Here is a 12,177-nt window from a genome sequence, read left to right on the forward strand (position 1 = left end):
GTTTCGGACACGACTGAAATGAATTAGCATGCATGCACACACACTTGGCACGCATGCACGCACACAGTTTTAATTTCTCATTTTTGTGGGGTTTTTTGGCTGCAACTTGTAACATGCAGAATCTTAGAGCTCAAACCAGGGATGAAACCTGGGTCCCCTGCATTGGAAGAGCAGTATCTTAACCGCTGGGCCACCAGGGAAGTCCTTCTGTTGATTTTTTTAAACTATATTTTTAATAATTTTCTTAATGTTTGCTTTGAGGTTTACATGTGTCTTACCAGCATCTTCTTCTGAATAATACTGACTTAACTCCATAAAACTTATAACTCTACCTCCCTCTACTTTTTTGTGCTATTGTTATCATATGTGTTACGTCTATATCTGCCATAAATATAGTGGTAAAATTATTTATTATATTAAAATATACAGTGTTATCCTTATTTAGTTACACAATCTTATATGTTTTAAAAAAGTTAAGAAATCAAAATATATTTACCCCGTCTTGTACTCAATGCACATATTGACCATCCCAATGCTTTTCATTTATTTCTATAGATTTGAGTTACTATCTCTTGTCATTTCTTCTCACCCGGAAGGACTTCTTCTAGTATTGTAAGACAGGTTTGCCTGCAACGCTTCTGCGTGGACTTTTCAAACCTGGAAATGTTTTCAGTTCACCTTCATTCATGATAGTTTTGCTGCATAGAGGGTTTTTTTTTTTTCTTTTAGTTCTACCAGTTTATTGCTACCAACCCATCTCCCTCCACCCTCATGCACGCATGCTCAGTCATGTAACCCCATGGACTGCAGCCCCCCAGGCTCCTCTGCCCATGGACTTTTCCAGGCAAGAATACTGGAGTGGGTTGCCCTTTCCTTCTCCATGCATAGAGGGTTTTGGGTGGACTTCTTTTTCTTTTCCTACTTGGAGCTTGTCCTTCCACTGGCCTCCCTGTTAAGAAGTGAGCCATCATCCTACTGCTATGCCTGCGAATGCGAGGCTTGTTTTTCTCTTTCTGTTTTCATATCTTTTTTGAAGACTTTTTAAAACAATTAGACATTGGATTTAATTTTATTTTTTGGCTGTGCCCCACAGCAGGGCGGGGGGTCTTAGTTCCCCCACCAGGGATTCAGCCCATGCCCCCTGCAGCAGAAGGGTGGAATCTTAACCACTGACCAGCAGGGGAGTCTCTGCTTTTGTGTTTTCCCTCTGTGTTTGATTTAACCTTGTGGTGACCGTGGGGTGGTGGGTGGAGTCAGTAGACCCATTCTTGTGTCCTTCATTCAAGACCCAGATCTAGCAGACAACGCCAAATGGCCCATCCTGGGCTGACGCAGGGGATGAAGAGGGGTCCAGGAGGAAGACCCTCCAGGTCCCTTCAGCCTCTGAGGGGGGATCTTCGTCGCCTCAAGACCACAATGCACAGGGGAAGGACAAGTGTCCAAAGAGAAGCTGGTGTGCGTTTGAAAAGGGGCGAGTGAAACAGTGTCCCTTCCTGCTCCGCGATGAGGGGTTAAGGAAGGTGACAACTTATAGGGAAGATCTGTGCCTGGGGACAGAACTGGTTGAATGGCATTTAGGCAGAGTGGTCAGTGGAGCAAAGGCTTGGAGGCCTGAGGGCTTCTGAGCCGCACGTGCCCCTGTCTGCCTGGGAACAGAACTGGTGGGGCCGCCTGCGTCAGCTTGGATGTGTCCCTGGTCCGCGTCACAGCAGCACTGTCATTTTGCTGACACTCCCTCCCAAAGGTGGGGACCCCACTCATTGTCTGAACGCCTCTGGCCCTGACTCAGAGCCTCACCCCAAGGCCGACCCTGACTCCCCAGCATGCTTCTTCCCCAGGCCCCCGCTTCCCCAGGTGCCAAAGCCAGTGCCTGCTCAGCCCCCCAGGGCGGCTGAGAGCCTGGAGCGTGGGAAAGCCCTCTCCATTGTGCCAGCCTGGCTCCCGCGCGCTCACCACACTCTGACACCCAGACAATGCCAGCCTCTGAGCAGGGCCCTGGGTGGGCTGTAACCATGGCAAGGGCCCTGCCAGGCAGCAGAGCCGACTGCCCGTCCAGGGTCAGCCGGGCCTGCGGCCCTGGTTACCGCTTTGTCCCGTGGGCTGGAACTGGTCCCAGGCGAGCGGGCTCTGAAAGGCTGGCTGTCAGGGAGGGCAGTGCTCACCACACAGGAACGAGGCTCAGGGCTGCAGGGAGGGCTGGGACCACAGGGAGGGAGGCGGGCTGTCTCCAGGGTCCTGAAACCACAGCCAGGGTCCAGTCGAAGCACGGCCGGGTCACAGTGCTGCTGGAGGTGCCTTTCCGCAGGGGCCACAGGAACATGCCACCTCCTTCACGCCCCTGCTCCGTGCACCCCCCTCCCACAAGGCCTGGGGCCCGGCGCTCCTGGAAGGAGGCTGCCCCCTTCTCCAGGTTCCAGGAGGTTCCAGGCAACTGGCCAGAGTATGCAGGGTCCCCTCCAGCCAGCCCCTGGGCTCCCTCAGGGCCTGGATGGGCCACAGCCACGGGCTTCTCCCCACTGGCTCTGCCCACTTCCCACTACCTGCCTGTCCCCTCGGATCCCCTCCCAGAGCTGCAGGAATCAGACATGAGCGAGCATGGGCCTCTGTCAGGCCCAGAGAGACCCACTCCTCCCCAGCTGTGGGGGTTAGAGCCACTCCCAAATGGTGTTTACAAAACCCATGTTTGCAAACACAAAACCTCATTTAAAAAAAAAAAAAAGTAAGGAGGACTTCCCTGGTTATCCAGTGATTACGAAGCCGCCTGCCAATGCAGCGGCATGAGTTTGCTCCCTGGTCCAGGATGGTTCCACCTGCCGCAGGGCAGCCAAGCCCGTGTGCCACGACCGGAGTGCACAGGAGTGGGCTGCGAAACCCTGAGTGCTTAGAGCCCCTGCTCCGCAGCCAGAGAAGCCCCCGCTACCCCCCACAGCTGGAGAGAGCCTACGCGCACCAGTGAGGGCCCAGCACAGCCATAAATAAACGTAAAAATATTTTTAAAAGGAAGAAAAGTAGTGAAAATAGCACTAAATATACATATATATATATATATATATATATACACACACACACATGTGTTTCCAACATCCACACAAATATCTAGAAAGCTCTGGAATCAGATTGCCTGGGTTCAGCTCCCAGCTCTGCCAAGGCCATGCTGTGTGACCTCAGGCAAGTGTCTCCACCTCTCTGTGTCTGAGATCCCTCGTTTAAAAATCGACCACGGGACCGGCCTCAGAGGGCTCTTGTGAAGATAAGTGAGCTCACCGCTAAGTGTTTAGAAAAGACAGCTTCTCTGCCAAGCCCCTGGAGGCCCGGGTCCCAGCCGTCACAGCTGTCACATTTTTCACGACTGAGCCCTCTCTGGGCAAGTTCTATCCCTCCAAAGCTGGGCTGCCTTTAACCCCTGCAATCATCACAAAGACCCCACGTGGGAAGGGACAGTGAACAGAGAGGAGAATGGGTGGGGGTGTGGAGGCGTGGCCCAGACTCTGGAGGAGAGCTGCCCCTCCCCCAGGGGACAGGACCTGACTTTCAGAGGTGCCCCCCTCTAAGTTGGGAGAGGGACCCCGCCCCCCTGGAGGGGCCCCAGAGGAGGGGGGAGGCTGATGCCCTTCATCCATCCCGGTTCCTCCACTCCCAGCTCTTCTCCCCTCTGCCTGGCTGAACCTTCTCAGCCCCCCACCCAGGGTCCCCAGGCTGCCCTTCTTCTGGGGAGGAGGACATGAGCCCAGGCCTCTAGAGGACCAGGGCGGCCTGGGGAGGGGATGTTCCTCCATCTGGCCTCCCTACCCACGGGACCAAAACGGGCTAGCGGGGGGGAAGGTGGGGCTTCAGCACAGTGAGGCCAGCAGGAACGCCGTCTGCAAATCAGAGGCGCCGCCCCCCAACAAAACCCACGGCCGCGACCCAGCCAGGAGGCTGAGCCCACTTCTGTGCAGGACCCCGCCCTCCACAGGCCTCCCAGGTGTACAGGCCAGCCCCCAGGACCTGCTGGAGTGGACCACCCCAGCACGGCAGCGCCACCTCCACCTCCCGCAGGAGAGCCTGTCGGGGGAAGACGGGGCTGGGGGCTCAATGCCAGCGGGAGGAGCCCCGCCCCCCTGAGTCAGCTGATGTCCATGGGGCATCCCGCAAGGAAGGGCTGCTGCTCGTGGGGCTGGGGGTGGGGGCTCCCCTTGGCTGGGGCCCTCACCCTCGGGCCTGGAGTCACTGCCTCTTAGTGCTGAAAAGACAGCTCCGGCCAACGGATGGGGAGGGGGTGATCGAGAGGGTCAAGCCACCCACTCAAGGTGGTGCTGTGTGGTGACTGAGGGGTCAGGGGCTCCAGCCAGGGTAGGGAGGGGAGCTGGGGCACAGAACACCTGCCCCACGCCCCTCTCTCCAAGGCCAAGTGTCCAACTGGAAAGTGAGGGTCAGAGAAGCTGTAATTGGCTCGAGTCCATCAATCAGTGGGGGCTTCCCTGGAAACCCACGGACAGAGGAGCTGGCGGGCTACAGTCCAGGGGGTCCCAAAGAGTCGGACACGACTGAGGGACTAACACGCGCACACACATCATTCAGCACAGGGCCAGGGCTGGGGCTTCTCAGTAACACAGACATGAAGGGCTCGGCTGTGCCTGGTTCTCCCAGTCTCAGCAGCTGGCCTCAGGCCCAGGCTATTATTCTGCAGGAGCCCAAACCCTGGGCCCAGGAATGCAGACCCCTCCCTGTGCAGGCCCTGGAAGTGGGTCCCTGCAACCTGCCACTGGGGTTGAGGCGGATCTATGTCTGGTGCCTCTGCTGGTCAGTCTGTTCCTCAGGAGGTGGAGAGGCTTCCGGAACATGAGGTGGGGAGCTGGAACGCACCTGTCCCCCCAGTCCCAGTAACCTGTAACCCTGTCCCAGTGGGACTGGACAGGCAACAGTGGATTTCAGAGCAGAGGTCCTGAACTGGTCAACCCCAGGGCAGCCTGCAGGTTGATGCCTGGTTCAGTATATGTAGTGGCCAGTATTTATTAGTAAAAACAGATGCTATTGGACAGCAACTTAACTTGGGGTTTTTAAAAGTCAAAGCAGCTGCCCACTCTGGACCCACGTTTTCCTGTGCCTAGTTTGAAGGGGCTGAGCGTAGTAGGGGACCGTTTGGGCTCTGGGTGCCCAGGCAGGGAGAGAGAGCTGGCAAACTTGGAAGCAGCTAAATCCCTGCCTGAACCAAGCTTTGCTCCTAGGAGCAGGTGCCACAGTGATGGAGGGTAAACTCGGGCAGGGAGGCCAGCAGTCCCTGCGGGGAGACAGCATGCAGAAAAGAGGCCTGGATAACAAGAAGGGGTCGGCTGCTGAGCGCTGGGGGAGGGTTTGCAGGGAGGAGCCAGTGCAAAGGCCCTGGGGCAGAGACAGCTCCTGTTCCAGGACTGGACACAGGTGGACAAGCAGTGGGAGAAGTGAAGCCGGAAGTGCGAGGCCTTCAGGTGCAGAGGGGAGGGGTGGTGTTTATTCTCAAGTCCCAAGCGTGGGGCCCACCTTAAGCAGGATGGAGGTGGCAGTAGAGGGCTCTACCGTTCCCTGGTCCCTGTTGGGAGGGTCATCTCTAACTTGTTCAAAGCTCTAAGTGGTCTTTCCTAAGACAGTCATTTACTTATTCGTTCAGCAATTTCCAGAGCTAGACGTGCTCTGGAGCAGCTGGGGCTGGGGGAGGAGGAGGCTGGAGTAAGACCTGGTCCCTGGCCTCCAGAAGAAGCAGTGTGAGGAGGGCAGGAGGTGGAGGGGAGCAGAAGTCAGGGAGGGCTTCCCAGGGGAGGTGTCACCGAGCTGAGGGGACAGTGTCAGTTCTGGCCACGGGGCTGTGGCGCTGGGCTGGGGTGCAGTTGTAGACAGGCAACTACCCCCTGCCTGTGTGCTGAGAGCAGGGTGGGTCATGGAAAGGTCACCACACGGCACACAGCTCCTGCAGCAGGACTCTCTGAGACTGTAGCTCCGTGCACCCCACTTCATACATAGCTGGGGCTCAAGACATAGTGGGCCTGGGGCCCCTGAGGTCTGACTTGCCCCACAGAAGTACTGATTTAAAGTGGCCTCAGCTGAGGACCAACTTTGAGGGATGCTGTGTGTGTGTGTGTGTGTGTGTGTGTGTTTGAATTCTGTCAGATGGATTTTTTTGGCTCCATCTCTCATCTGCTGAGCAACCCTAGGAAAGTCACTTAACCTCTCTGAGCCTGCTTCCCACCTGTAAAAGGAACGTTCTCTCTATACCCGGCCAAGTTCTTAGGAGATGGTGCAGACCTGGCCCTCGAGTAGAGCCCCGCAAAATCCGGAGTCCGTGCATCTGCCTCCGAGCCCAGGATGTCCCCAGACTCACAGCCCCCGCCCCAAACTGAAGAAAACGGAAGCTGGTGGACCCCGTGTGTTCCGCCCTCCCACCTCGCATCACTCCTGGGGAGGCAGAGTTTCACCAGGAGGGGAGCCTTTTGCCCACAGGGAGGCCAGGCCCAGAGAGGGCCCAGAGCAGGCATCTCGAGTCGAAGCAGGGAGCAGGGAGCCCCGCGGTGGGCTCGGACCCCCGCCCTCATGCTGAGCGGGGGCAGCCAGGCCCGGCACACAGCCAGGCCCCTTCCCTCCACCCCAGTCCTTCCCAGGGCCTGACGGGCTACACGTCCACCCGCCCGCCAGCCCCCAACCCCTCCTGGCTGACACAAAAGGCCGGGCCTCCCGCAGGAGGGGGCGGGAAGGGGCTCCTGGGCCAGCTGGGCCGTGGACACAGGCGGGGAAGCCAGCGGAGACAGGAAGGAAGCCGCCCTGCTGGAGGCTGGGGCCGCCATTGTCCCACCTGGGGGCGGGGGCGCTGTGTCTGCCCTCTGTCCTGGGGCCTGTGGAGACACCAACCAGGGCAGATCCTGCCAGGGATTCCCGCAGGACGGGTGCCGAGTGCCGGCCTCTCTCTTGGGCTCCTGCTGAGTCAGTTCAAGAGCCCCAGCACTCCCCATGAGCTGAAGGCTCGCCTGGCCCCCAGAGGGTCAGAAACTCGCCCAAGGCCGCCCCTCGCCCCTCAGAGCCGCAGAGCTGCCTCTCGGACCCGGCCACTGCTGCTACAGCCACCCTGTGTCTGCGATCGCTGACCTGACTTTTCTCTAAGTCACTCACCTGTACAGGGTGGGTACCTGTTAGGATTCATTCTAAATTGTGCTGTCACTGGCTTAATTGAGATGGACAGAGGGTGGATGGGTGAGCTCTGAAACCAGGGCCAGGGGACCCCCAGCCGTGTGCACTGTCCACAGATGTGGCCCCCAGAGTTCCTCCTTCCCCCACACACACCCAGAAGGGCACTTCTGTCCAGGTGGGACCCCTTCCCTCCACCCTGCGAGAAGCAGGGTGAGAAGACAGTTTTGGGACTTCCCAAGGGGGCAGAGCTGGAGGGTGTGAGTCTGGTGTCCTGGGTGAGGACCAGCTGAGACCTTCCGGCCAGGAGCCCTCTCCTCTCCCAGTCTCATCACCACGTCCACTCTCACCCCCTAGATGAGGATTCCCCCCCTGAAGGCAGGAGGAGAAGGGGGCGACGGAGGATGAGATGGTTGGATGGCATCATCGACTCAACGGAAACGAGTTTGAGCAAACTCTGGGAGACAGTGAAGGACAGGGACGCCTGGTGTGCTGCCGTCCATGGGGTCACAAAGAGTCAGACACGACTGAGCGACTGAACAGTAACAACAACCCCAAGCCTGTGTCCATCGCAGCCCCCCAGACCCCCGTGTCCTGGGATGAGTTGAGGGTCAGATCATCCCCAAGACACAGGTCTCGGGGGGCTTCTGGCCCCCACCCCACACCAGCCCACCCCCCTCTCACAGCAGCCAAGCTCCTGCAGCCTGCTTAAACTTTATTGAAGGTGGAGCTGAAATGGGGGTCCCAGAACCACAGAGCCCTCTCCCCCCAGCTTCTCCAGGGTGGGCTTCACTGGATGTGGGAGGGTCAACGGCCAAGGCTCGATCCTGGGACTTCCGACACAGCTCAGTAGCCCCTGGCCCTGCAAGCATTGGGCCCCCGCCTGAGCTCCAGCCCCGCCCCCCGCTCAGGCCCACTGGCTCGCAGAGGAGCGGGGCGGGAGGACCAAGCCCGCAGACCCCTCCCAGGCGGGTGGGATCCCGGATAAAGATGCTCCGTGGGCGGACCGTTACCCCCAGCTCAGGCCTTTCCTGGCCAGCTCCACCAGGCCCAGGCGGTGGTCGCTCAGCACCTGCACCCTTGTGATGGCTGCCAGCGGCCTGTGGCGGTGGGCGAACTGCAGCACCTTGTGCTCCTGGGCGTGGACGTGGAAGTGCTCCGCGTCCGAGCTGACCTCCATCTGGGGGCGGGAGGCCAGTGACCCGTGGCCCTCGGGGCCTGCGTCCTGCCCCTGCGTGAGCTCCGACGGCTCTGAGCCTGGGAGGCCCAGCGGGGGCAGGCGGGCCCATGGTCCCCTCAGCACGTGGAGACCCTCCGCCTGTCATGAAGGACCATGACCCCCGCCCTGGGGGTTCAGAGCCCGCAGCTGGGGGCCCCCTCCCCTCGCCTCAGAGGGATGGCCGGCAGCCAGGGGTTGCAGCCCCCAGACCCATCAGGGAGACTCCCGAACTGGCTCTCCCCTGTAAGCATCTGCAGTAAGCCCCCCACTTACCCGGAGCCCCAGCGGGGACAACAGGGCTGCTGGAAGCCGGGGGCACGGGGCGCCTCAGCGAGACCCCACAAAGCAGCAGGCGGCCCTTGTGCATCCACAGACCCCCCCGCCTCCCTGCCCCACCCCACAGGCCTCCCCCTCCCGCCGCGTGGGTTCCCCCACCTCCCAGGGGCTCGCCCCAGCCCGCCACCTCAAAGGGCACCCCGAGCACCAGCGGGAAGACGCTGGACACCTCCTCCTGGCCCCAGCGGCCACCCTGGAAGGTGTTGGCCACCATGTTGGCGCTGGAGAACCGAGGCTTGATGTGGAAGACGATGTCGCCCGCCTCAGACAGGAAGTTGATCTCAAACCTGGGGGGCACCATGGGGTTGGTGAGGGCGGCTGGGCAGTCACCCCGCAGAGGCCGAGGAGGAGAACCGGGGGGGGAGGGCGTGTCCCTTACTGGTCCTCTCCAGAGTCAGAGTGTCCCTGCACCAGCAGGTTCCAGCCCGGGGCCAGGCCCCCCGCATGGAAGGCTTCAAACTGCAGACAAAAGGGGCGACAGAGGCCCTGGGTCCTGGGCCTCCTCTCCCTGGGGTACCCCCTCCCCCAGGCGGCCCCACAGCCTGTGGCCCGTGCCCAGCCCCTGGTCCCCCACTGGGCCTTCTCCCTCCTCCCCAAGTCCAGGTCTCACCCACCTGCAGGGCCATCTCTCTGGCTTCCGTGGGGAGAGGCACAGCCTGGGGATATAGCGGCTGGGCTGGGCGGGGGCACGGGGCCCCACCCCAGGGATGAGGTCACCAGCCTTCCCTGCCCCCTCAGCCTCTCGTCCCCCTCCCGCCAGCAGGTCCTCCAGTCCAGCTCCAGGACAGGGTGGTCCCCTCCCCACCCCCTTTCCTCGGGGGCCTGCATGGCCCTCAGGCTTCACTCCACTTCGGAGGACCCCCAGGAAAGCACTTTTCCATTCTTGGAGGAAGGGTGTAGCCGAGGCAGCCCCCCTCCACCCAGCATCTGCCTCTAGGGTCTCCGGGACCCAGACTCCCCCATCTGGTCAAGAGAGGAGGGCTACCCACCCTGCCCTGGCCTTTGGGGCCGTCTGGCTGCCTGGTGCCTCACTGCTGTGCCCCCCAGTCCAGCCCGGCCTCCCCTGGCTGCCTCACTCCAGGGGCTCAGCGGCCCCACGGTCGGAGCGCGGATTAGGCTGGCCGCTGCGCTCAGCGCATTCCAGGGCGCTGGTGGTGGACGGGGTGGGGCGGCCTTTCCCACACCCCCACACCTCTCTTGGCCTGCTCCTGAGCCCCCTCAGCTGACTGCGGAGCAGGCCAGGCTGGGGTCCTTGGGGAGCGTGTGGGGGAGACACACAGAGTCTCCCCAGGCTTTCCGGGCGGCCAAGGGGGCGTCTTGGCCGGACTGTCCAGGGAGCCCAGCCAGAGAGGAGCCAGGCTGGACAGACAGAGCCCTAGGGCCGCTGTGGGAGGGCGGGGGGCGTGCAGTGCGTGGGCAGTGAGTGTACGAGTAAGTGTGCCAATGACTGTGCAGGTGTGTGGTGAGTCTGGGACCAGGTGGCTGGGGAAGCTCAGTGTGTGACAATGTGCACGCTGGATGTGGGGGTGTGGTGTGCCCGCGGGCGTGGGGGTGTGGTGTGCCCCTGGGCGTGGGGGTGTGGTGTGCCCCTGGGCGTGGGGGTGTGGTGTGCCCGCGGGCGTGGGGGTGTGGTGTGCCCCTGGGCGTTGGGGTGTCGCGTGCCCCCGGGCGTGGGCATGTCTTGTGCGTGGCTGAGTGTGTGGCTCCTGGTGCTGCTGCCCTTCCCTGCCCAGCCTCTCGGGGGCCGGGGTTTATCTGGTCCCCCAGGGCCCCAGGGGACAGGATTGCCAGCCCCCCACTCCTCTTGGGTCATTCTTCCCTCCGCCCCCTGGTGGGTCCCGCCTGGCCTCCCCCTGTGCCTGTCATTTTGATGTGGGGGGGGTGGTAATGGGAAGGGACACAGAGGTGGCCCTGACTCCCGCGGGCATGCGCCAGCTTCACCCTCCCCTGCAGGCGAGGGGCTGGGCAGGGCTGGCAGGGCCTGCAGGGGGCAGCCCTGGGCAGCAGAGGTAAGGCCGCCTGCTGTGACCTCCCTGCTCAGACACCGGCCTGGCCTGCCCACTCCCACATCCAGGGCCTCACCTGGCCGGGCCATCCTGGGGCCCGAGCGCGGCAGACCCCTGGCCCCTGCCTCCTCGAGGGTCTCAGAGAGGGTGAAGCCCCTTCCTGCCTCCAGTCCAGCCACGAGGCGGGCACTCAGGGCCTGGACTCTGGGGACACCTTGGGCCGGGGTGGGCAGAGCGTGTACTCGGGGGTCCTGAGCGGGCTTCCAGCACGCCGGGGGCCTGCAGCTGGGAGCCTCTGGGCACAGTCTGCGCCCCCCGGGCAGCACCCTGGGCTGTCATCTCCTGGCTTTGAGGTCAGCAGAGGGCCTGGCAGAGGGCCCTCAGGACTCAGTGGCTGAGAGCCCTGGCCTGAGTGAGGAGCCTGAGGACCCCTGATTGCTGCAGACCTGTCCCTCTCTGAGCCTCAGCCTCCCCATATATGGGGGGCTCTAGGGACTGTACTGCAAGTAGCCCACTGAACCTGGAGCGGACAGGGTGGAGAGCCTGCCTGTTCTCTCCAGCCTGGGGACCTCATAAAGCCCAACTGGGCCCAGGCAGGCTCTGGGCTTCCGCCCACCCTGTGACACCTGTGCCTGACATGGGCCTACACCTGGCCGGGCCTGTGGTCTCACCCCCACCCCCCGCTGTGGCTTTGGAACCTCTCCACGTGGGGTGGGAGCCAGGGGCCCTGAAGGCCCCTCGGGGCTGGTGCATTTCTGTAGGTGCCAACATTATGAAGTCCAGCTCAGACCCCAGCTGTCCTAAGGGGTCCCCGAGGTGAGGGGCCGGGCCGGGGGCGGTGCCCTCACCTGGAGTTGCTGGCCAGCCAGGGCTGGGTGCCATGGCCTGGGGCCTGGGAGCAAACAGACCCACCCAGCCAGAGCTACCAGACACTGCCCCTCCCCCTCCCGGATGTTCGGATGTGCGGTTTTGCCCCTGGCTGTTGGTTTCCAGAGGAGGCAGCAGAGTCTCCACCCAGTTCCGCGGAGGATGTCCACCCAGACAGCAGCCTGGGCTCAGAGGCCCATCCCCAGCCCTGGGGCCGCCATCGCCAGGAACGGGCCTGGTGCAGAGGTACCCGGACGAGAAATCCTGCCCCATGGCACAGTGGTAACCACCATCGACCTGGAGCCCTGATGGCTCAGCGGGTAAAGAATCTGCCTCCAGTGCAGGAGATGTAAGAGACGCAGGTTCGATCCCTGTGTCCAGAAGATCCCCTGGAGGAGGGCACGGCAAACCACTCCAGTATTCTTGCCTGGAGAATCCCATGGACAGAGGAGCCTTGGCAGGCTACAGCCCATGGGGTCACAAAGAGTCGGGCACGACTGAGTGGCTAAGCACACACACCTTGGCACTCAGTCTCTTTACAGCAGCACCACCTGCTCTGGATATACGGGCTCCGGCTATGCCACTGGGGGCAGCTGGAGGCCAGGCTCAGGGGAGGGA

General features: G+C 61.6%; 2 protein-coding genes across 2 annotated transcripts in view; one reads left to right on the forward strand and one right to left on the reverse strand.

The window, feature by feature from the left end:
* Window positions 1-12,177, forward strand: part of LFNG (LFNG O-fucosylpeptide 3-beta-N-acetylglucosaminyltransferase) — an 82,956-nt gene that overhangs the window by 29,951 nt on the left and 40,828 nt on the right. The gene's annotated exons all lie outside the window — the stretch shown is intronic.
* On the reverse strand, window positions 5,903-9,312 carry GRIFIN (galectin-related inter-fiber protein). Its single transcript, XM_081556907.1, has 7 exons — window positions 9,301-9,312; window positions 9,066-9,145; window positions 8,814-8,973; window positions 8,145-8,311; window positions 6,654-6,802; window positions 6,203-6,349; window positions 5,903-5,976 (listed from the first exon to the last, which is right to left on the reverse strand). Exons 1-7 carry the CDS (start codon window positions 9,310-9,312, stop codon window positions 5,903-5,905), a joined length of 789 nt encoding a protein of 262 aa, XP_081413033.1.

This window comes from Giraffa tippelskirchi, chromosome 13 (assembly GCF_054371585.1).
Source record: "Giraffa tippelskirchi isolate mGirTip1 chromosome 13, T2T-mGirTip1v1.2.pri, whole genome shotgun sequence".
In the NCBI taxonomy this organism is placed as follows: Eukaryota; Metazoa; Chordata; class Mammalia; order Artiodactyla; family Giraffidae; genus Giraffa; species Giraffa tippelskirchi.